The sequence below is a fragment of the Gracilinanus agilis genome, chromosome 1 (genome assembly GCF_016433145.1).
Source record: "Gracilinanus agilis isolate LMUSP501 chromosome 1, AgileGrace, whole genome shotgun sequence".
NCBI classification, from domain to species: domain Eukaryota; kingdom Metazoa; phylum Chordata; class Mammalia; order Didelphimorphia; family Didelphidae; genus Gracilinanus; species Gracilinanus agilis.
Window position 1 is genome coordinate 528747243 of NC_058130.1, and position 26380 is coordinate 528773622.

The following is a 26380-nucleotide window of genomic DNA, read 5'->3' on the forward strand; positions in this document are numbered from 1 at the left end:
GGAGAGAGAGAGAGAGAGAGAGAGAGAGAGAGAGAGAGAGAGAGAGAGTGAGTGTGTGTGCGCGTGCTCATTCATTACATCACCAGATGATCCTTGAAACACTTTCCTTTTAGTAATCATTGAATCCAATGATTAGGGATAAATAGAAAGCTCTTTACATAGGTTCAAAAAAGCAACTCCTTAAATTGAGGTTGGCATTTTGTATCCCTTCTTTATATGAATAGTCGGCTTAGTATGGTGCCTGCCACATAGTAACTGCTTAATAATTACTAGTTGACTGACTGGCATTAATAAAATTATAGTATCTAGAAAAAGAGAGGCAACAGACCCTATTGTAGATTTTGCCTGGTTTTAAAAATCTATCAAGATTAAAATCCCAGAATACTTGCCTAATTAGACCTCGTTTGAAGTATAATGTTCAGTTGGCAGGCCATATTTAAGAGTCTGATAAAGTGGGATTTTCTCAGAGGAAGGAGCCCAGGACAATGGGAGAAATAAAAATCACATAGTCGTCAAAACCAGCCTTATTGTTCTTCAGCCTTTGAACTGATACTTAGTATTTAGGAAGTGTGAACCCAGGACCTCTTACCAAGCCTGGTTCTCTAACCATTGAGGCACCTAGCTGCCTCTCACGTGGTTGATTTGTACAAATCCTGGGTTCAAATGTGGCCCTAGACACTTCCTAAATACATGATCCTGGGCAAGTCACTTAACCCCAATTGCCTGGCCCTTATTGTTCTTCAGCCTTTGAACTGATACTTAGTATTGATGCCAAGATAGAAGGTGAGGTTTAAAAAAAAAATCAATAGGTGTTCATTAAGCACCCAGTTATTCAGTGTTTATCACTGTGTGGAACAGTGTGGGGGATATAAAAAGAGGAATACACTGAGCTCCTTGAGAGTAGAAACTGGCTTTGACCTTTCTTTGTATCTCAAGTGCTTAATGCAGTTGCTGGATATAGCAAGCGCTTTATAAATGTTTCTAGACTTACACTTGGGGAATAAAATTGGATAGCCATTCCGTGTAGGAGGACTATACTTTATGGAGTACTTGAAAACTCGGCGGAGGACTCAACTTGGTGGACACTAGAAAGCCGTTGTTGGATTTTAAGTAGAAATGGCAAGATGAAAAGCATGTTTCAGGAAAAGTAGCTTGATGGATTGAGCCTGGGGCTTAGGGAGGGAGGAATGACTAGAGTCAGGTTAGCTAGGAAATTGTTGCAATAATACTGGTATGAAGGGATGAAGACCATATCTATGCAGGAATGGAGAGGAAAGATATTTCAAAGGAAGAAAATGAAGGATTTCATAGACAATCATATGCAAGGCTTCCAGCATAATGTTACCACAGAATGTGTAAAAGTAAGACTTTTAAAAAATATTTAGTTGCTATTTGTTTTCTTACCACCAAAAATAACTCTTATAATCCTTCTGATAAAGTAAATAATCAAAATACAGTTTTCTTTTTTACAAAAAGCGGGGTGAAACTAGTTTGAGCCAGGAAACAATCAGTCAACTAGATGATATCCAGGAATGATTCTACTTTGAACCCACACGGTAGAAATATTTATTTAGCTGACGGTTAGTGTTTCAAAATTGACCAGCATATTCTGTTGACATACAAAATCTCAGATATAGTTCTCTAGGGAATAAATATGAAAATTTACAGAGAGTTTATAACAAAATTACAGTTACCCCTTTCATATTGACACTTTCTGCATCAAGATTTCATTATATCTTGAGTCGGTATTAGAAATTAGATGGGAATTTGGGGGAATTTTGTGGAAGCCGCAGACAACATGTGAAGGCCAGCAGACAATACAGAAAAGGTTTAGAAACCTAGAAATGCATATTTAACCCAAAATTTACTATGAAATACTAAAAAAATCCCATAAAAGAAAAAGAAAAAATTCAGACTTCTTCTTTGGTATGAAAGGAAAATTTAACATGTATTTTCTAAATCATTGGAGTGCCATCCCTGTAACCCCCATGATATGGAAGAGATAATTGTAATTATTTCTTTCTAGAGTATTTGTTTTCTGCTTTTGAACTCTAAGTATTGCTCTCTGGAGCAGTTTTGAGTCATCTCAACATGAGCAAATAAAATTTTGTTCCCCCAACAGCTGAATTAAGTAATGTGGGCAAAGGTCAGTATCATATAAGTATAAAAGCATAAAATTGCCTCATTGTTGTCATCCTATTTAATTTGATTTGCACAGATATTTTGCCCCTGACTGGCACCTCCAATTTCCCTTCTTCCAGTTCAACTTTAGTAGCTGCTGACAGAGACAAAAGAGCAATTTAATATGTTCTAATTATTTGTTGATTATTGATGATCATGCACTTAAAAATGCTAAAATTCTCCCAGTCTGAGGAATAGAGTGGCTATATTCCAAATATTATTAAGATTCTTTCTCCATCCTATCTATATCCGTTTTATTTTTTAGCTACATCCATTAGATGTTTTCTGCTTTGTTTTACTAGAGTTATTTTCTTCCAGTAAGGTTTGAGTCAGATATCATAAGTAGCAGTAGGAATGAGGAAAGTCCAAACTACTTTTAAGAGATTTCTTTCAACAGGAGAAGGCGAAAGAAAATAAATGACCTTTTGCTCATCAATAAGTACTTCTGTGTGCTATAATATTTACTACCACGTCATGCTTGGAAGAATGATGGAGTAGTTCTGGCCCATGCATGTTTCACGTTAGAGTCCAGTGAGTCACAGACAAACTTAAAATTAGTACTTCTGAGGGCCTTTCAGTTTACATAATCCAACCTTCCCGCAATAGAACAGGCTCAAGTTTCCAGACTAAAACCATTCCCTTTGGAAGGATCACCTCATCAATTTTTCAAAGCTATCTTTGTAAGAGACCTGTCATAGGTCAACTGACCTGAATGTTTCAGGTCAACTAACTCAACTGTCAGAAAGCTTTTCCGGATGTTTAACCTCAAGTTCCTTTATAATTGTATGTGAGCCAATTACTTTGTCTCCATTCTTCAAATATCTCTAGTGAGCAGGTGATTATTTCTTTATTTGGAAGAATATCGTCTGGCCCCCTGCTTGGTATGCAAGTGAGATATTTAAGAGAATTTCTCTAAGTCTTTCCAGACAGAGAAGTTAAATCCACTAAACTAGAATGCCCCCAATACCTGGCCTAATTTGATTTCTTCTTCCTAAATAGGAACTGTTTAAGTATTCCATCATCTGTAATTTTGCCATTTCTTCATATTCTCAAATACATTCAGTAACTTCTTGGGGATTTCATCAGCCAATTCTTTAAGTACTTTATGCTGTTCTTCCATAATTAACTTGAAATGGCCTCACTGGCCATGTGCTCAGTCTCAAATCTTAGTGAAAGAGCATTAAAGGTGGAATCAGCAGAGAGGTGGGTTTTTGTGTCCTGCCTCTGACCCTTCCTAGGTGTTTGATTTTGGGAAAGTCACTTAAATTCTTCAAATCTCAGTCTCCTCATCTATAAAATGGTTATTATAATTTGTGCACTGCTTATATGCCTCTCTGAATTGATGTAAGGAAAGTTCTTGTAAATCTAAAAGTGTTATATATAAATTATAAGGATCATTAAGAGATATTAATTAAAAGATCATTAAGAGATGAGAACAGTATTAAATAAGCAGAGCACTATTACCAAGTGGCATTTCAATAGTACTTTAAAGTTTGCAAAGCACCTTGCACACATTTATCTCATTTGAGATTGACAGCAGTACTGTGAAGAAGGTACTATTTGATAGTATCATTTCCATTTTACAAGTGAGGAAAGTGAGAACTAAAAAAATGTTAAGTCATTTGCCTAAGATCACATACCTAATAAGTATCAGAGATGAGATTTGAACCTATATCTTGCCCCTCAGGAACCTTTCTTGATCTCTACTATGCGTTGGTCAGGGATTGGTGTTCTTTTGTTAGCTGCTTCTTTTCTATTCTCTAATTCTTGGATATTTTGCATCAGCTAGTTTCAGGCCATGCAGAGAACATTCTTCAGTGGAACACTTGTTTTCTCATTTGCATTCTGGGTATCCGGGTGACCATTAGTTTAGTGATAGTTTTAATGACCTTTCTTGCTTCCTTTTCTATTCCTGGATTAATACTGTGTCTTTTCTAAATGGATAGCAAAGAGCACCATCAAAGTTGAGAAAAGGACTCAGCAGAGATGATACCCATTTCCTATAACCATGAACCACATTGCCCTACTTCCCAACTCCCACCCAAGCGTGTTTCACTGAATCATCTGATAAGTGGCAAAGTTAACATCTGTCTGACTTCCTTTGTGTATCCCTCCTCTTTGCTAGCATTTATTTGTTAGGAAGCTATTTTTCCATTCTTTCTTTCTGACTTACTAGTACATTTTTTTCTGTTGTCCTTGAAAGGGAGGATGTTAAAAGCCACTTTTGTGCCCTTCTAAGCTACATCCCCTCTAAACCAAACTTTGAACATGCTCTCTAAGCTTTAGATTTTGTCAAGTTTAAGAGCAGTTAACTAATCAACCTCAGGGAGAGGAAGCAAAATGATGTTTTATCAGTAACAGAAATTATTTTTCATTGGCCTTTGCCGGTAGAGATTTTGAAGCACACAACAGAAAGTATTCAGAATATAAACTTGGGTCCTTGTTTCTTGTTTCTGTTGTTTTAGCTGTCCTGAATGAGTGTATTATTAATCTCTATTAATTCTTATGAGACTTTGGGTCCTGCAGATGGAGTAGCATCTTACAAATGGGGATGTTTAATTTACCCATCAAAGACAGTACAGCTTCCTCCTTCTTTCTGAACACAGTTTGACAGTAACATCTTAGAACAGATGTTTCAGCAACCTCCAGATGTTTTTGTTTGGTGGCACAAAGACCCTGTTCTTCATGGAATGGTCTGTTAAAAAATCAGTTCCCCTATGTAGAGGTTGAGGGAGCGTATATGTGTGTGTAAATTGATTTCACATTGGGGGTGGGAGGAGGACGCATTTAACTCTTTTAGTGGTTTCTGGGATTTAACTTCCACAGACTCAATTTTCCAGATTGTGAGACTGGCAGAGCTCATAGATATGCTGTGAAAAAATAGTTTGACTTCTTTACCAGATACCAAAAATGGATTGGTTTTAGTGTCCCAAGCCCTTTTGTAAAAAAAAAGGCATCCCAAAAGAGTTCTCAGAAAGTTAGTTAAACAAATACTTTGGGGGAAGGTAAGCATTCCTGTTGGGCGATTGTTTGTTTTACCCTTCCCTTCAGAAGTCCATTGGAGGATCATTTCCCCCCCTTATTAACTTACAAAAGAATTGCTATTGTGAACTCTACTTGGGAGAGTCTAGAATATGACTTCAAGGAGTCCTCCAACAAACCTGGGATGTTTTTTAGTTATTAAAACATGTTTTGTTTTAGCAAAAAAAATTTTTTTAAATATATGGAAGGGGAAGAGTATTATTTTGAAAATATCAAATAAATGGAATTGGATCACATTTGCCTCAACTGTGTTCTTCTGGCCTACTTGCCAAACTTTAGTGTCTCACCAATTAGAAGTTATGGATGTGGGCATGTATACAATGTGTAGCTACTAGAAATATTTGTGTTATATATATTAGAGGGCTAGAAAGAGACATAGCCAAGTAGTGTGCTTTACTGTCAATTCCCAGAATCATAGATTTAGATTTGTAAGGACTTTGGATGGCATGTTTATTTGTAGTCAAGGATCCTGAATTCAAAGCTAGGCTCTACCACTTACTACGTAACAACCATGAGGTCATTTCCCATCACCTTGGGCCTCAGTTTCCTCATCTATAAAATGAAGAGATTATACTAGATGACCTTTAATGTCCTTTCCAGCTCTAGATCAGTGGCCTTGTGTGGTAAGATCACCAGCTATAGGAAGAGAGTCAGGATAGTCTTAGACAGGAGATAAGACTTCAGTGTGTTGCCTAGGGGATTACTTGCCTGTATAACTTTGGAACAAATCACTTCTGGACCTGTAGGCCTCAATTTTTGCATCTGTAAAATGAAGAGAGAGCAGCTAGGTAGCAGAGTGAATAAAGTGCCAAGCCTGGAGTTAAGAAGACCCCTATTTTTGATTTCAAATCTGTCCTCAGACACTTACTGGCTGTATAACCCTGGACAAGTCACTTAACCCTGTTTGCCTCAGTTTCCTCATGTGTAAAGTGAGCTGGAAAAGGAAATGGCAAACCACTCCAGTATCTTTGCTAAGAAAACCCCAAATGACATCCCAAAGAATCAGACATTAGTGAACAGCAATTACAACATCAAAATAGCAAATGAAGGGATTGGCTTAGAATGACCTCTGAGGTCTTTTCCTGTTCCAAAGATCCTTTAATTCTCACATAAACCAAATTTTAAAGCCTTCCTCTGAGATGAGATATAAAACACTGGCTCTGAGCTCTCATCCACTGGTGGTGCCATGCCGTGTTGACCTCATTCTTGTCACTTTAGTCTGAGTCTTTATGAACTTCAGAACTTCTTACCTCCCTGTCAGAGCAAGCAGTTAGAATATTGCTGTTGGCAGTGAAGATTTCAGTGCACTATTCTTGGGCTGTTAATGTTCATAAAGATATTTGTAGTAACAAACTTTGTGAAGAGAGGGATAAATTTGTGATGACTTAAACTCGAGCTTCCTGTGAGGCAAAATACTATCTAGTACTAGGCAGAAAAGAAAACTATTTAAAGTGTGTTTATTAATACTCTCTCCCTGAATTATTTTTTGTCACCTGATTTTTGTGTTCAAGTGAGAAATCTTGAAGACCCGTGATATGTTTTCAGCCTACTCATGCCACAACTTAGAAGGAAAGTAAAGAGCCTTTTTCAGGGGAACTGCACCTCTAGAAATCGTTAGACTCTGGGTTAAATATAATTTCCAATATACATAGTAAAGACTAATGTGACTGTGACATGGAAATCTGGAACCAAAAGCATTCTCATCTAACCAAACCAGTGCTCTAACATGGTCCTTCCATGGTCTCGGACTTCTCTAGCAAGAATGCAATCTATCATGAAAAATGTCTGTTTCTCCTACAGAGTGAAATCTACCACATCCAAGCTCTTAACCTTGTTAGATTCGGAAAGTGGTTGAATTATAAGCAGAATTCAAAAAATATGGATAAAAACTAAAAGACTTTACTTGGTCCCATGTTCTTAATCAGAAGCCTCAAAAGAGGGAGGTTTTTTTCTGTTTATTTAGAAAAAGTTCCACCATTGAAGTGCTGCTGAGACTATATAGAAATATATTAAATTGTGTTTTCATCTGTACAAGATACCTTTTAAATTTAAAAATCCAGGGCCATGGGCTAGAGGTTAATAATTTTTTCTGTATGTGTTCATAGAGTTACTAATGTATAGTAAAAGCAATTAGTATTGATTTACTATAGAAGATAGACTAAATCTATGAGAGTAAAATCACTTTCTGGGAAAAGTTAATAGTTTAGGTAGACACCTATTTCACTTAACCTTGGCTCCTCTTTTCTCCAGAGCAAAATAATGTGAGCACAAAATAAATTGAAGATGCTTTCATTTTTGGTTGACTTTTTTAAAAATTCATTTTCTAGCTGGATAGAACTTTCCCTTGAAGTGATTTTTCTAATAATCAGAAGACTTCCCCAAAGGATAGTGAGGATCAGAGATGTATGCAGTTGCCACAGTGACAGCTGTCCAGTGTAAACATCTCACTCACAGTACTTCTGTTTATCATCTGTTTTCAGGGCAGTTTAAGCTGCTGGAACAAGACCGGGATATTAAGGAACCAGTGCAGTATTTTAACAGTGTGGAGGAGGTGGCGAAAGCATTTCCTGAACGAGTTTACGTCATGGAGGAAATAACATTCAACGTGAAGGTAGCCCTTGACGAACAAATATTTATCCCTGCCAGTGTGTTTTAACTTTTAAACCTTTACATGCATAATAAATCCACATCTGTCCGTATGGGGGGCTCACAGAGAGCTCTTATGAAGCCTGTCTTCTACGCATGGCATGACCATAGCAGACTTAGACTAGAGGTTGAAATGAGAAGAGCCACGTGTCTGAAATTACTTGCTATCCCCATCAGACTCATTCATTTGATTAGAATAAAATGTTGCTAGAGTTGTTTAAAAAAAAATTGGAGGGTGCAGGGGAGACAGTCTCCTGACATATCCCTAAAGTTCTTTGGACTTTTCCCTGATATACCACAGCTTCTCACAATCTCTGGAATAAGACTAATTGCCAGCGGGTATATCTTTTTAATTTATAATTATTTATCATTTGTAGTTTATATTTATAAGACACACTTGTCATACAGTTCTGAAGTTTTGCTAGAACCCATTGCATTCGGATCCCATGGAGGTGATATTGGCTTATAACAATATTCCTCTTTTGATAGGGGATCATATACCTTATATACCAAATTTGCCTGATAGCATATGTGATTTTATTTTAAAGAAGTTCCAAACAAAATCTGGGTGTACCAAAACTCTAAATTAATGGTTTATTTTCTGTGCTACCCTTCCCCATGCCTCTTTTAGGAAAAAGGGAAAGATGATAAGAAATCTCCTATCTGGGATTTGTTTTTTCTCAGAAAGAAAGAAATTATCACATTATTGCCTGAGTTCAGTGACCATTCAGCCCAGTACTTTCCCCTCCCTCGACATCTGGTTCAATAATAATAATGATAGCTCACACTTGGACAGTAGTTTATGGTTCATAAAAGTTTTTCTTTTTCCTTAGTATAACTTGATGATTCCTTGTGTGGGGTGAATATTAACCCCACTTTATAGATGAGGGAACTGAGGCTAAGAATGTTCAAGTAACTTGTCCAGGATCACACAGTTTTTCATAGGACTTGCCCTGTCTTTTAACTCTTAAGCACAGTGCTTCCCTTAGTATCTGAAGTTCATTTTATTCAGAAAAATGCCTAGTCATCAATAAAAGTGTTAATTTGGCTTACTTTGTGTTTACTAGGGCAGGAAATCATATTAATAGATCTTGAAATTTTTCACTTGCAAGGGTTAAAACGTAAAGGGTTTTCAGATCAGTACTGAGATAAGCAGGAAATTATTAAACAGAACCACCCCATTCCCTGAACATTCCAGGTAATTGAGGTTTTACTGTATTTTTATAGTGAGGTGGCCGGTTTCCAGCTGTTGGAAGTCTGTAGTGAGTGTAAAACAGACTTACCATTTATGTGGCGTGGTGTCTGAGCTCAAGTGTGCACTAAAATTCAAAGAGTGAGTCACTCCACCTACACCTCTTAGAAAAAAGAAGGGGAAAGAATGTCCCAAGACAACCTCTTAATTGGAGATGTCGATCTGCTCATTTTAATTGACTTTTTAACTTCCTGTCCTAAAAAACAGCTGCTTTGTTCCACCCTTTAAGTGGCCAAGCTTGAGAAGAGTAAAAGGATCCATTTTCATTTATTCGCAGAACCTTTAGAAAATAAATTACATTCAGGTTTGCTTGGGGCTTTTTGAGGATTTTTTTTTTGTTATTTCAGTTGATTATTGATATAGTCTTTAAGATGTCTTCATTTACCATATGTTTTCCGAAAATATATATATTTGTTTTCTTTAAAACTGAAGTTTTTTCACTTTCCTTACTAGTAGAGTTGTTGAAATTTTAATAAACTCTATTACAATTTAGACATGATGACATATTTATAACTTAGTAATAATAGAGGCAGCTAAATGGCAGAGTATGAATAGAGTCCCATACCTGGAGTTAGGAAGATTTTGAGTTCAAATCCTGCCTCAGATAATTCATTAACTGTGTGAATCCAGTACAAGGTATTCCACCTTTTTGAAAGTCAATTCCCTTCTCTCTAATGTGGGGATAATAATGCATTTAAACTCACTGGGTTTTGCCGAGGATCAAATGAATTACTATGTGTAGAGTGCTTTATAAATGCAAACTATTGTGTTTATAATCTATAGTAGTATAAGTCAGTATTCACCCATAAATAAAAACCTAACCAGATCTATAGCTGTCTCTCCTCTTTTTGTTGTACAGTTGTTTTTCAGTCATCTCTGACCCCATTTGGGGTTTTCTTTGCCATTTCCTTCTCCAGATCATTTTATATAAGAGGAAATGGAAACAGAGTTAAGCAACTTGCCCAGGGTCACATAGCTAGTAAATGTCTGAAGCTGGATTTAAATACCTGAAGATGAGTCTTCCTGATTCTATCCACCAGATATCCACTAGTATCTATCTACAGCTAGCTGCCTATCTGAGTTTACATTGGAAATTTGTGTTATCCCAATATATTAAAAAGAAAACAGTTATCCCTTCCCGATCTTGGGGGTGACATGCATGGCACCCCTGGCCATCTGGAAAATAGAAAATTTTGGCCTTCCATTGTAGCAGAGAAGCCGATTTTTTTTTTCTTTTATGGAGTGTTTATAGTGCAATATTATAAATTTTTGGCTAAGTATACATTTTTGAGTTTCCATACTTTTTCTCTGTCATCTGCAACTTCCACAAACTCCCAGAAAATTCCCGTTTAATTTCTTATGCTGACTTGCAATATACCAAAACCAAGATAGGTAAATTGATGTGGAGGGAATATATGACCAAGATTTAAAAGAGTGATTTGGTAGGATCTGTCTATTTGATTAGTTCTACACAGTATAAACAGGAATATTTATGAATGTTCATGGCCTCTGGCCTGTTAACAGTGGAGCTACCATGTGTTATCACATTGTGTGGTATTTTTTATTATATCACTGAAATTTGACTGAATCTACTGGGAAAGGATACCTTCCGTCCATCGAAGTGACATAAGTGTTCTAAAACTCTCTCTACTAATGAGATCAGTGCCTCCATTGCAGCTTTGGATCTCAGAGATTGTCCTGGGGCACAGAAAGTTAAGTGGCCAGGGTCACTCAGCTAGTATGTTTCAGAGGCAGAGATCAGCCTTGAGTCCAAGTCTTCTGGCCTCAAAAGACATCTCACTGACTAAATAAATAAATAAATGTGTGATGGGTGACATCAGTTTCTTCCCCTTCTCCCCACCCATGTGAAAACTTCTTTTTTTAAAAAAAATCTGTAAATACTTGAAACAAACCACTCTAAACATTTTCTTTATAAATCCAGAAAATTCATTTGTCATAGAAGCTAATCATAAAGTCCTTCAGGAAGAAATATTGCTGTCTGATTTCAGTAGCAAAAGAAGACCTCCATCTTCACTCATAAACTCTTGTCTAGACAATTCTTAGATTTGTTTTGTGCCTTTTTAGACTATATGTTTACTATTAAGAACTAATCATTAACAATAATAACAGTAGCTAACATCTATAAGATTTTAGAAAACACAAATATTATCCCATTTTCTCCTCACAACAACCTGAGAGGTACGTGTTGTCATTGCCCTCACTTTACAGGTGAGGAAACTGAGACAGACAGATAGTAAGTAATTTTCCCAGGGCCATACAGCTGATGTCTGAGGGCATATTTGAGCAAAGGTGCTTAGGATTCCCTGTCCAGTATTCTATCCTCTGCACCATCTAGCTGCCTAATAAAGAGGAGAAAGGTGGGCCCATTTATTTCACTGAGCCACGCACATTTTTGTGAATTTTTTGGCATGTTATGCTGATATATGGAGATAGAAACATACATGTGGTATTTGTAGGGGGGAAAATGTGAATTTTTGCATGTGGGTTACTACCATTGGAAAAAATAAGAGGATAGCTATGACGTTTATTGGCGTGTAAACCAGACAGCTGGCAGGTGGCATGGGGATTTCCAAATAAATTGTAAAAAGTAGAGTTTCATCTTGTCTTTCACTTCAAGCAAAATATAAATGAGACCCTCTGAGTTGAGTGGGAATTGAAAGAGCCTGATATTTAGAATTAATGGCCAGCTATTATAATAACTTAACAAAGAGGCACAGTCCTATACCTAGAACATTCTTTCATCTCCTAGCTTCCCCAGCCTCTTTGAATTTAGCTTCCACCTTCTCTCTGGATTCCTCGATCCCGCACTTGCTATCGTCTTCCCTCTGAGATTACCTTCAGAATTTTATATGTGTAATATAACATGATATATATAACATAACAGAAGGTAATATAATATATGCACACACAAACACACCCTGCAAATACCTAGTTATTTGCATGGTGTCTCCCCCATTAGAAGGTGATGTCCTACCAGGCAGGGATGGTGTTTTTTGTTTTTCTCTGAATTTTTAGTACTTTGCCTGCCATAGAGTAAACAATAAATGTTTATTGACCGATGGACAATTACTAGATATAATATTATACACAACACATACACCAATGTGTATATACCAATAGATTGTTATTATTGTCATGAGATCTACTTGTTTGATTCTCTTATTTTACAAATGAGGAAGCTGAGAGGCAGCTGATACAGCAAAGAGAGTAATGGACTTGAAGTCAGGAAGACTAGATGTATGACCCTAAAAAAGTCACTTGACTACTCTTTCCTCATCTATAAAATGAGAATAATGATAGCACACAAGTTCACAGGGTTGTTGTAAGGCTCCGATAAGTTAGTTATACTATCCTACCTAAGAGCACTTTGCAAAAGCTTTCTAAATGTTAGCTCTTGGTATTGTTGTTAAGTTGCAGAGCCCACAAGATTTCAGTTCATAAGATTCTTACAGTGCTAGGTCTGGAATTGGAAGTTCACTTAGAAATCTGAAAGTCCCCTCAATTTACAGGTGAGAAAACAGATGAGAGCCAGAGAGTTCTCAGGTAATAAATCAAGGTAATAGCATTCCATGCAGCAGGTGTAATTGGCTGCTGATTCCATGCCAGGGAAGTCCCTGTGCCAGGTGCTGGTGATATGTAGATTGGTAGGATGCAGAACTTCCTCGTAGTACCTTCTAGTTTTTGCTGTTGTTCAGCCTTAAGATTTTATCAATATAGAGAGCTCTCAGGGACTTCCTCTACCAGTGAAGATGAGTCAGTCAGTCAAAAGCATTCATCATGCGTACATGTGCCAAGGACAACCCAATGTGCTGGGGATACGAAGAAACCAATGCACAGCCCCTGCCCTCAAGGAGCTCAAGTTCTAATTGGGGAAACAACATGCAAACAACTTTGTATATCCACTGTGTGGAGAGACAGAGAAAGGCAGAGAGACAAAGAAGGTAGATGGAAGGTAATCTCAGAGGGGAATCACTAGCAGTTGGGAAGAAGGGAAGGAGGGGAAAAAATGCATTTAAGTACCTACTCTCTGCATGAAGTGCTTTACAAAGATTATCTCATTCAATCCTTAATTACAACAACTCTGGGAAGCAGATGTTATTATTATTCCCATTTTATAAGTTAAGGAAACTAAGGCAGTCAGAGGCTAAGTGACTTGCCCAAGGTCACACAGCTAATATGTCTCTAATTTCAGATTTGAACTCTGGTGTGAAGCCCGAGAGAAGCTTCTGTTAGCGGTAAGATTTGAGCTGAATCTTGAAGGAAGACTTAAAAGAACTCAGGAGGGAGACGTGCAGGGAGGGAGAGTATTCCAGTCATAGAGAACAGACAGTGGGAAAGCACAGAGTTTGGAGATGGATCAAAGGATAGCAGGAAAGCAGGTCTTAACATCAACTCTTCTGCAGCATCCAGTCTTAGAGCATTTCCTGGCACCTTAAGAACATAAGAGACTTACTGAGGATTGTACAGCTTGCCTATGTTAGAGATGGCATTTGAATCTACGTCAAACTGATTCTGAGGCTGGCTATGAGATCACACTGCTTCCCACTACCCTATACTCTATGACAAGCTTTTGGTTCTGTCTTTCCTTTTAAAAAAAATCCTTGTCTTTACCTGTTTTGCTGTCTTTGATGGCTACATCACAAGTTTTGATTTTTGTCACTTTATTCTCTTTTGCTGGCTTAGAAGGTCTTGCTTTGGGTTGGAGGGGGCAGATGGGAAGGGCGGATATTTTCTGCCTCTCTTGGTCTCAGTTTCTTCCACGCCCTCCTGAACTTTACTCTGAAAGGCAAAAGGTACCTGCCTATCTGAGTCAGCTGCCCCATCCGACAGTTTGGTCTTCTACCTCTGAAAATGTGTCCTGGCCTTGAGCTTTATGAGTCATAAGACTCTTACTCATCCTATTCATTAAAGAGAGATTTTTTAAAAATGCTCATTTTAAAACCTGAAGTTCTGAACAATCTAATACTTTTAAACTCTTAAGTATCAGATGTCTCTCAAGAATGAAAAATCCAAGAACTTTAGTTCCAACTATAGAGCAAAAAATTCCTTGTGTGATTGTTATTTTTTAAAATATTACCTTAAATGAATAATATGGAAATAGGTATCAAGTGATCACATTTGTACAACCCAGTGGAATTGCTTGTTGGCTCTGGGAGGGGGGATGGAAGAGGGAAGGGGAAGAAAATGAATCATGTAAACATGGCAAAATATTTTTTTAATTAAAATTAAAAAATGTTACCCTCTGTAAGGTAGCTTTGGTACAAGAATCATTTTTGCTCTGTCACTAGATAAGAGGGATAATTGGGAAAAGAGAATTAGCAGGTTCTAGGACCTAGAACTGAAAGGAACCATAGAAATAATCCAGCGAGGCTCTCTTCTTTTTGTAGGTGAGGAATGCAGACAGAATAGGCTATTTGTGGACCATCACATAGTAAGAGGAAGAGTGAATATTCAAACTCAAGTTGTCTTCTGACTCCCATATTCTTTGCTCTATTCCACACCCACAGTCTTCTTGTTGTCCAGTTGTTTTGGTCATGTCTTAGTTGGGGTTTTCTTAACAGAGATGCTGGAGTAGTTTATCATTTCCATCTCCAGCTCATTTTACAAATGAGGAAAATGAGACACACAAGGTTAAGTGACTTGCTTAGGGTCACACACCTAGTTAAGTATCCGAGTCCAGATTTGAACTCAAAAAGATGAGTCTTTCTGACTCTAGGTCCAGCCATTTATCCACTGTGTCATCTAGCTACCCAGACACACTTCTGATCAAAGCTAAAAACTGCCTGAAGAGTTTTACTGGCATTTTTGCAAGTTGAGGAAAGGAAAGGAAAGGAAAGGAAAGGAAAAAGAGTAGCAATTATCTCTTGGTGTTAAGGAGTCTGTTCTTGTCCATGTCTGTTCTGAAATCCCTCCCAGTTCTATGCCATTGATCAGTTATCCATTCTCTCTTCCTATGTGGCCATAGGTTAATCACTTCTTTCTGAGTCTTGGTTTCTTTATCTGCATAATGGCAGAACTGGGTTAGATGGTCTTTAAGATCCCTTCCTGTTCTAAGTCTGTGATGCCGTGAGCCCTGGACCTAGGAATCCTGGATGCTGTAAAGTTGACATTCTGATTCTAAGTAGTGCTAGTTCCTCTTTCTATATATTTCCATGACCAGCTTCCCAGAGGCAGAGTAGACACTTTTGACAGGTTTTGGGCTAGGGAACAGAAATCCTCTCAGGATCTGTGAGCTTTGGCATTGTGGTTTATGGGAAGTACTTTAGGGAAGCAGCGATTTACTCATGTCCACTTAGATCTGGAAGACTACTTTTACACCCCATGTGACTTAAAAACCAGAATAAGTAACCTCTGGAAAGACTACATGATAGCTTCCCTGGCTTACCCACGTGATGTCTGGGCCACTCATTTTGGCTCTTAGTTCTTGGCAAAGCAGTGAGTACCCATCACTGTGACTACCAAAACTCTTAAGAAACTATTTCATTGTTGCCTTCTTTTTGACAAGTAAAATTTAAAAAGAGGTTAGATGAAGAAAACTTACGAGATAGCTGAGAATATGATCTTGTTGGGAAAAATGACTAATAATCAAATGATAAGACAATTTAAAACAGGGGTCAGCAATGTATGGCTCTCGAGCCATATCTGGCTCTTTTGAGGGCCAGATATGGCTCTTTCTGCAGGAGCCATAAAGTCAATTTTTTTTTTCAGGCGCTGTTACTGGAGTGTGCACTGTGAGCACTGTATGGCTCTCACGAAATTACATTTTAAAAAATGTGGCGTTTATGGCTCTCACGGCCAAAAAGGTTGCCGACCCCTGATTTAGAAGTTTAAAAAATCCTCAATTCTTAGCACCAGGCAACATGGGAACACTGAATTTTTAGACTTATAGGATAGTAGAGCTAAAAGAACTTTATCAGAACCATATAATCCTCATTTTACAGATCAGGGAACTGAAGCACAAAAGTCACACAGCTAGTCATAATTTGAACCCAGATCTTCCTGGCTCCAAGTCCAGTGTCCTGTCTCTGCTGCCGCTCTCTATTCTAGTTGTCCTTGACCTGAGGTCTCATAGCCAGTATGCGACAGATCTAGGATTCAAATTAAGATCCTCTTAATTCCATTTTTTTTTTTTTTTTTTTTTTGCTATCACTGCTTCAGTTGAGGATTTTCGATATGTGGGTGATAGATTATGATCAGAACAAACATACCTTTTTAAAAAACCCTAAAAACTCAAATGATAATTATCCATAGTGATTGTAAAGAGTGTTTACTAGTTGTCATGTTATGTCAGTCCTCAGTCTTATCCCACCATCTCCCTTCTCTGTTCATTTTTCCAAGTCTTCTAAATGCCACTAGATAAAGTAATAATACTATGTCAGTTAAAGCCACTGCAAATTCATTTTATCTAATCTGACTCTCATTGTTGCGCACAAATAGATTTATTCTGTTCCAATCCCCCTGAGCAGCTACTATTTCCAAAGCTTCTCTTCCCTCAATGCTTTCCCCATATACTCTCTCTCAGCAGAATCAATCAACAAGTATTTATTAATGAATTATTATGTGCTAGGCCCTGGGAGTGGAAAGAAATTAAAATATGAGATATTACCTTCAAGGAATTTATTTTTATCAAGGGGAAATGCCATGAAGAAATAAATCAATTTTTTTTAATGGCTTAAGCCCTTTAATGCCATAGTGCTGCTTATATGCAGGGAGCCCTGTCCTACCACCCAGCCATATACTATCCCATGGATGCGGAGGAAACAAAATAGACTTAAGAAGTGCCTTGAAGAAATACACATCTGAATACCAAATATATACAAACTAAATAAAAGGCTTTTGAGGCTTGAGGAGGCAGAAGTAGCTGGGGAATCAGTAAAGCCCTCCTGTAGGCATTGACATTTGAGCTGAGCTTGAAAGGAAGCTAGGGATTATAAGAGGAGATGAGGAAGGGATGCATTTCAGGAATAGAGATAAGGCTGTGTATGATAGTCAAGTAGGCCAGTTCTCCTAGACCTTAGAATACATGACAGCACGTAATGCATAGTAAGACTAGAAAAATAGAATAGTTTGTATTTGACCCTAAAGCTCAATTTGCTGAAAAAAAAAATCAAAGCTTTCTGTCATGAGTACTCTCTTCTCCCCAGCTTAATACTCTAGCACCCTTCTATAGCTCTGTCCAATCTTCTTCCACTTCTCTGATCTCTGAAAAAGTAATGCTTCTTCCCCAAGGCTGGCCCTTTTACCCATCCTCAGCCTATCACCCTGTCAGCAATTCCATATGCCCATCTTTGGTCTCACACAGTCTACTGGCTTTTTTTTCTACTGCCTAAAAGTATGCCGAGATCTCTACATAATTATTCTTATGGAAAATAGAAAAAAACCTCCAATAAACCTCATCCTCTCTCTAGCCTTTATCTAATAATATCTTGCCTTTCTTTCATTGCCAGACACTTAAGAGAATTGTCTCTACTGCCCAACTCTACTTCTCAGCCTCTTGCAATCCCATTTCTAATCTGACCAGTGTACTCTCTCCAAGGTTCTGCATCATCTCTTACCTGCTCAGTCTAATGACCTTTCTCAAAATTTTTCTCCTTTACCCTGCCTGCAGTTTTCAGTAGTGTTGACAATATCCTTCCACAATTCTGATTCCCCTGGATTCTCTTATTCCTTGTCTTTTATAACCTCGATCTTTCCTGGTTTTCCTAATTATTTATTTAACTACTCCTTCTCATTCTTCTTTCCTGAAAATTACTAATGAATCTCCGACTCCCCATTGAGTTCCCCAGAGTCCTATCCTGGGCTGTCTTGGTGGGGTTTTTTTATGGGTTCAGTTATTGTCTCAATACATATGACTCCCATCACCCATCAACTACTGGCTAGATGTCTACCCCCAGATATTATTTAGCTCTCTCAAATTTAACATGTCCAAAATGGAATCAATTACCTCCCCTTCCCACCCTACATAGCTCTTTCTGTTGCATGTAAACACTGACCTAGTTGGAGCCCCAGCCATCTTACCTAGATCACTTGTAATAGCATCCAAATTGGTCTCCCAGCTTCCAGTATCTTTTGCAAACAGCTACCAAAATAATCTTCCAATGAAAGATTCTATCACACACCCCTAGTCACCTTGCAAACTCCAATTCTATAATCTGTACATGCCTACAACCTATTCCTCTTACCTGGAAATTACTCCCTCCTCTCCACTTTGACTTCCTGTAATGCTCAAGTCAGTGGCCATTTCCTCTTTAAAGCTTTTCCTGATCTCCATCCCTGTTTTCAGTACTAGCTTCTTTCTCAATTATTATTGTACAAAACATATTTGTCTATGTATATTTCTCCCACCTCTATAGAATGTGAGCTCTTCAAAGGTAGAAACTGTTCCATTTTTGTCTTTGTACACCTAGCATAGTGCCACACACATTAGTAGGCACTTAATCTTTGTCCAGATAAATTCAATTTAATAGACCATCTTTATTAGACACCTACTATATTGCAGACACTGTACTAGTTGCAAGGGACGCAAATACAAACAATGAAACAAGCCCTATTCTCAATCAACTTAGATGGTGTTGAGTTGAATCTCAAAGGAAGAAGAGGACTTTATTAGGGAGTGGTAAAGAATGAAATATGTGCCATTTAGTCAACTAACATTTATTAAATACAATGTGTCAGGCAGTGTGCTAAGGCGTAAGGATGCAAAAACAACCCCCTCCTCCCCAAATAAGTCTCTACTCTCAAGGAACTCACAGTCTAAATGAGGAAGAAAATATAAAACAACTATGTACAAACAAGATGTATAGAGCCTAAATTGGGGGTAGTCCCAGAGGGAAGGCACTAAGATGAAGGAGGAATTGGAAAGATTTCTTGTAGAAAGTGAGACTTTAGCTGACTTTTGAAGGAAGCCAGGATAATTAGAAGACAGAGATGGGGAGGGAGGATTCCTGTATCACTAGATTGCCCATGAAAATGCTCAGAACTGAAAGAAGTAAGGTATAAAATAAGACTGAAAAGGTAGGAAGGGACTAAGTTATGAGGACTTTAAAAGTCAGATGCTATCTTTTGGCTATTCCATAGGCATAGAGACCAGAATGGCCTGTATGAGGAACAGAGATACCTGTTTGGGTGATTTTTGAAGTTTTGGAGGAGTAATTTCCAATAAGAGAATAAAGATAAGTTGGGTTTTGTGATAATGAGATTAAATCTACTCTGCCCCTCTTTAGATCTTAACACCAAAGGTGAAAACCTCTCCATTTAACTCACAAGTCGGGTGGTCTGTAACCCACGTGTGCTAGAGTGAGTGACAAATCAAAATTTACTGACTGCCTCCTGGGCAGTCCTAAGAAAAGTGTCTATTGTGATTGGACACGTAAACTAAGAGGAAGGCACAGGAAGTGATGCAAAAAAGGCCCCTTTAAAAAGAGAGTTCAGGGAGCTGAGGGTTCTCTTCTGGTTCTTGCTTGGACATGGAGGAGCACTGGACCTGGACCCTGAGACCTTGGTGAGACTGCTCTTAAATCTCTCTCTTAGAATTACACATGGTGGGGGCAGCTGGGTAGCTCAGTGGATTGAGAGCCAGGCCTAGAGACGGGAGGTTCTAGGTTCAAACCTGTCCTAAGCCACTTCCCAGCTATGTGACCCTGGGCAAGTCACTTGACCCTCATTGCCTACCCTTACCACTCTTCTGCCTTGGAGGAAATACACAGTATTGACTCCAAGATGGAAGGTAAGGGTTACCAAAAAAAAAAATTAATTTAAAAATTTTTTTAAATTAAAATTAATTTAAAAATTTTTAAAAATTTTTAAAAAATTTAAAAAAAAAAAGAATTATATGTAGTGAATGAAGAAGACTAACTCCCTTAACCTCCCAGGAGATACTAGCTTCTGGGAGGCTCCCTTGATTGGGAGAAGCCCTTGTGGCTAAACCCCTTGTTAATTGACTTTTAGGCTCAGGCTGGGCCTCTGGAACCCTGCTGGAGTAAAGCCCAGACTTGAATACAAATCTCTTACTCTACCCTCTTCTCATCTATCTACTTCCACTCTCTCCAATATTTTGTAAATAAACTTCCATAAAACTCATTTTGATTTGAGGTTATTCTTTAATTGGGGATTGATAATTATTCATTTCCCTGGCAACCTAACCTTTTAATATATTCAACCAAAACTCCCCTTTTCCCCCTTAAAGTTCAGGGTATGTAGGACTTTAAAAATAACACAGAAAAGTCATTTTATCCTAGAGGCAATAGATAGCCACCAGATTCAATTGCGTAGATCATCAAGTCTGTGTTGAAGGAAGATTACTTGGGCAGCAATGTGTGTAGGATGGACTGGGGTGGTGAGAAACTCGAGGCAGAGAGAGACCAACTAGGAATTTATTCCAGGATAAAGAACTTTAACTCATGTGAAAGCTGTCTTAGTAAATGGAAGAGGTGAGATTTAAAAGATGATAGAAGATAGAAAGGGCAAAAATTGGCCCCTGATTGGATCACAAATTAGATCATAAATCCTTACTTCCCATTCCCTACTTAACTAACCTATGATATAGAATTGAGGCAGAGCTTAGCAACTAGAATTGTTTGTAGGTGTATACATTTCTTATCTTCTACTGCCCTTCCCTTAAGAAGGATGAATGAAAAATCATCCAAGAAGCAATATGATTTTACCAATTTGGAGACAAGGAGAGTTGAGTTCAAATCCTGCTTTAAGCTTTACCAGCTTTGCGCATCTGGGTAAATTAACTGTCCTCCCAACCTCCATTTTCTCATCTATAAAAGGGGGGTAATAACAGTACCAAGTTTATTGTAAGGATTAAATGAAATAATATTAATAAAGTGCTTTTTAAGCCTGAAAGCACTGTATAAAAGCTTGCTGCCTTTATCATTATTATCATCAGTTTAACAAGAAAGTGATCCATTAGGTGATGAATTCCAAAATAAGGTACTTCAAACAATCTTTTTAGAAAATTGGGGGGCACCATGATGTAATGTAATGGTCTTGGAGTCAAGAAAGCATGGGTTCAAGATTCACTTTTAACACATATGAGTGTGTGACTTGGACATGTTAAATTTTCACCTCTCAGTACTCTAGGCAATTCTAAAGAGACCTTGTTGCAGGCTGAGTTGTAGATTAGTGAAGCTCCCTGAACTGACTGAAAGAGTGATGAAGTCACAGTGCCAGACTTAAAAAAAATATACAAATTTAGTGAACAGCTGCTTTTCATGGTAGAACAACATTAACCGTTTTGCCCTTGATATTTTTACTGGAAACAATTTTTAAAATTTTTTTTGTTATTGGAAGCACTGACTTGGAAGAGATGATCAAGCACCATAAATAGTTCATATTGCCCACTGAAATTTTAGTTGAGGCCTAAAGCTTAATGAGATTAATGCAGTTAAATAAGGCACTTGGAGATCTTTCCCATCCATCTGGAAACTGAAAGTCTGCTCCTGGTTACTATTATTTTTATAGTTCTCAGTTACCTGAGGGTCTTTAAAAATGTGGCACACTGTGAGCTTCTCACCCTCACCTTTCATTGTTGTTATTGTTGAATCTTTTCAGTCTCCTCAGACCCCAGTTGGAGTTTTCTTCACAAAGATACTGGAGTGGTTTGCCATTTCCTTCTCCACTTCATTTTACAGATGAATTAACTGAAGTAAATAGGGTTAAGGGATTTACCCAGGGTCACCCATACCTCCAGGTAATCCCTTCCTCCCTCCGTTCCTTCCTTCCTCCTTTCCCTCCCTCCTTCCTTCCTTTTTTCTTCGTTCATTTGTTCCTTCCTTCCTTCTCTCCCTCCTTCCTTTCTTTCTTCCTTCCTTCCTTTCTTCCTTCCATTTTCCCCCAATTACATGTAAAACAATTTTTAACATTTTTTATTTGAGTTCCAAATTTTCTCTCTTTTCTGAGATGGTAAGCAGTCAGATATAGATTTTACATGTGTAATTATGTAAAACATTTTTCCATATTAGTCATTTTGCAGAAAAGAACTCGAACAAAAAAAGTGAAGAAAGTGAAATATAATATGTTTTGGTCTGCATTCAGCCTCCATCAGTTCTTTCTCTGGAGGCAAATGGCAAGTTTCATCATGAGTCCTTGGGGATTGTCTTGGATGACTATATTGCTGAGAATAGTTAAGTCATTCATAATTGTTCATCATACACTATTGCTGTGACTGTGTATAATGGTCTCCTGGTTCTGCTCACTTCACTTTGCATCAGTTCATCATTCTAAGCCTTTCTAGGTTTTTCTAAAATCATTCTGCTCATCATTTCTTATAGTATATTAGTATTCCATTATTACTATCATATGCCACAACTTGTTCAGCCATTCTCCAGTTGAAGGACATTCTCTCAGTTTCCAATTCTTTGCTAGCAGAAAAAGAGCTGCTCTAAGTATTTTTTGTACAAATTATTTTAGTTATTCCTTTTTTTCCCCTTTTTTGGATCTTTTTAAAATATAGACCTAGTAGTAGTATTGCTGGATCAAAGGATATGTGCCATTTTTAAAGCCCTTTGGGCATGCTTCCAAATTGATCTCTTGAATGGTTGAATCAGTTCCAGTTGATCATTTTCTAGAGGATTTCCTCTTTTGTATTTATATCCTGGATATTTAACACACCTACATATCGGAGGTGCTGAATAAGTGCCTCTTAATGGATTGAAGTTCAAATCAGAGAGGCATTGCCCCTCTCCTAAAAGGTCTAGTGTCCCTTAGTGAGAAAGTAGATCCCAAGTTAAAAAATTGTTACTAGAACAAATACAACAAAGTCACCATTTAAATGTATTGATAGAAGACTCTCTGAAAGTCATTTTGTTTCCTTTTGTAAAAAATTTAACTTCTCCTTTTGAAGCATAACTATTCTAAAAACTAGAAGCCAGCTTAAAAATATTTTTCTCGTGGATGTTTTCAGAAGCAGACTTTCTGCAATAAAATTGGTCTTCTACCATCAGTGTTTAAGATATTCCAAAAAACCTTCAATGCCTTTTTTGCCAATCTAGTTTATTCTCATATTTTAGTTCCTAAGTATTGTTACAATAACACTCCTATTTTCTGTCGTTTAAGTTCAGGAATCTTCTTTTTCTCTTATCTAATATAAGAGTAGGTATCTAATAATGCCATAAAGGTTTTCAAAATTTTTAAATAAAATATTTATTTGAAATGTTTTGAATAAATTCATATTTTATAAACATCCATATAGTTAATTCTGCAGTGCTAGCACATAATAAAATATTTTGCTAGATGGAGTTCTCAAAATATTATTTGTTTTAAATAGCTGAATTTTCTAGATAGAGTTCTTTTGAACCATAAAAATTTTGAGTCTTTAAAACATATTTAATTTTAGCTGTTTTGGATGGAAACCTCTCTAAAGTGCATCTTATAACTTCTCTCCCTACTTTTCTATGCACGGGGGCATGTTGAACTTAATTTAATATTTTTGTGATGATTCATGGTCATTATGTACAATATAATAATTGCAACTAAGGCTTGTTAGAGTGGGGGGGGGGTACTTACCCCAGAACTAAATGACTACATATTGCCATACTTTTGAGTTCTCTAGCATTTTTGTCCCTTCATTGTTGTGAATTTTTACTATTGTTGGTGTGTCTACCCTAGAACAATCCCTCCCCCTCTTCTGATTTGTTCTTTATAATCATCTGTGGACTTGGAAACCAGATAACCAAGTTTGCTACAGTTATGTCTATAATAAAGAGTAAATATTAGACGCTGAGTGAGAGCCTGTCTAGTAAAGCTCATGAGCTTTTAGTGTATGGCTATTTCAGCTGTTCAGAAACCTTTTTTTTCCCTCTTATTCTCAGTTCCTGATTTTGTGTGTGTGTGTGTGTGTGTGTGTGTGTGTGTGTGTGTGTGTATGAGAGAGAGAGAGACAGAGAGAGAGAGAGAGAGAGAGCGCGAGAGCGCAGTTAAATTTCACAAAGCAGCTTTAGAAGGTGGAGTTTAGATGTGTTTGACTACAATTAATATAAATTATGGATAATGATTTCCACCTTTAAAAATCATTTATTTTTATAAGCTAGATGTAACTTATACTCACCATTCATTAAGGAATGAATTAAATACTTTTGAAATGTTACAAAATTCATAAATCTAGAATTTTTTCATAAATCTAGAATTTTAAGAAATAATTTAACATTTTCTACCACTAAGATTTTGTAGATCCTTTACTAAGTTCACAATTAAGGATAGTTACTATCGCAGACTAAACCATCATCCTGTTTTTTTCAGTGCCTTGACCTGGTCACTTTTTTCCCACAGGGAAAAAAAAAAAAGAGGAGAAAAATGGTGATGATGGTAATAGTCCTCACAGAAAAATTTCTGAAATTGCTATTATGAAGAAGTGTGCTAATGTTCATAAAATATGCATTCCTTCTCATTCCGGCAATTGATCCTGAACACTAATCCCCCAGTCTGAATTCCTATTTCTGTAATAGTTTTGATGTTTGTAGAGTTGGTATTCAGGGAGAATAGTTGCTAAAGCCCTCAATAAAAATATACATACATTTTTCTTTATTACATCAGTGTTTTAAAATGTTGCTTTACTATTGGGTATAAATTCTGGATGGGTATTATGGATAATAAAATCCTGATAGTTTCCTGGATTAGACCTATTAGGGTTGTTTAGATAACACAGTTTGAATGACTTCCTCTCAGGAAACATCGAAACTAAAAAAAACCGTAACCAGGCACACATACTTAAGCACTTAGGAGGAATGCATTCTTTCTATTGGCTGCAAAAAGAAACACAGAAGCAAATCAATCATCCCTTCACAAATCTGGGCAGATTGTTGGTCTCCACTGCCAAAGGAAGAACATTTATTTATGGCATTCTTTATCTGTCACAAGCATCGACCACAAATTTAGTAAGTGAGATAGCCTCATCATTTATGCAATAGCTAATTGCTAACATTAATGATGACATCAGATGAGGAAGCAGAGAATCACAGATTTGCTCACATATGGCCTACTTCTTTTCTGCCTGGAAGTAGCAACAACTTTTAATTTAGAAACAAACACTTGTGGTGTGTATACACACACACACACACACACACACACACACACACACACACACACATACATCTAATTCTTGTATGTGACCAATAGCATCATCTTTTAAGGGCACTTTTGATTTTTTCTTTCTTTTAAAAAAATTAATTAATTTGCTTGTTATAATAAAATACCCAGTTAACGCTCTCCTTCACTCTTCCCATTAGAGAAGGCATTTGACAAAAAAAAAAAAAGGTATGTGTGTATATAAAACTATGTCTTAATTATCAGTTATTCTATTTATTCTTTCTTTTTCATCTTTTTTTTACTTTCATCTTTTTAATCTGCACATTTTCCTCCCTTTATTCCTGATTTCTGGCAAAATAAAAATCGATGCCCAAGTGAGCATGGAAAGAAGGGAACTTGCAGAGAGCTAGTGTATATACTTATCTGGTGTTCTAGTGTTTCTCCACAGCTACCATCTTTGTAAGCTGGAACTCTCTGGGTGTTTGTGTGTGGAGGGGTGGGCATGTGGGTTTTGGGTGGGAGTGAATACACAGGTTAGAAGAGAGGAAAATTAGGGAAAGGGAGTATGTTCCTTGCTTCTTTGTCCTTAAGACAGGGAAAAGTACTCTGAATGGAAGAGAGGTAGATTCATAGGATGCTAGATCCAAAATGGAGCTCAGCCTATTTCAGCCTGCAAAGGGTGTGAGATGGAGAGACTTGAGGCAGAGCTTTCTGTCACTATCTTTGGGCAGTAGTTTGCTTCCTGACCTTGGGAGGGGAGACGGCAGAGAGTTACTGCATGCAATTCAGACCTCTGTGCCCTCCATGCCTTCATCTCTCATTTAAAACAAATGAATAAATAACCACATTTTTGAGGGATTTTCAATAAGGCTTTGGATCATTCCAGCATGTGCACCTTCTATGATATAAAATGTGGCCAACACTAATCTGTAAAGCACACTTCTTGCTTAATATGCCCAAAATAACTCTGCATAACCCCACTCAGCAGAGAGAAGGCTAATATACTAGAATAATAGGTTAGAGTGAGGCATTGGGAAGAGTAGAAGGACATTTTGGAAAGGCAGATGTAATGAGATATCTTCCTAAGTCCAGTAAAATTACATTTGTAAATATGATGATTTCCTTCTTAACCAACACAAGATAAAAGGAGGAAGCTTTCAAAATAACTGTACAGACTAAAAGGTTAGGAGTAATAGCAAACTAATCTTC

General features: G+C 37.4%; 1 protein-coding gene across 1 annotated transcript in view; it reads left to right on the plus strand.

Moving 5' to 3' along the window:
• The window catches only part of GAREM1 (GRB2 associated regulator of MAPK1 subtype 1), a 147656-nt gene that overhangs the window by 103696 nt on the left and 17580 nt on the right, over positions 1 to 26380 (plus strand). The window contains exon 3 of the mRNA XM_044682820.1: positions 7704 to 7834. Within this exon, the coding sequence (XP_044538755.1) occupies positions 7704 to 7834 (131 nt within the window). The remainder of the gene's footprint in view (positions 1 to 7703; positions 7835 to 26380) is intronic.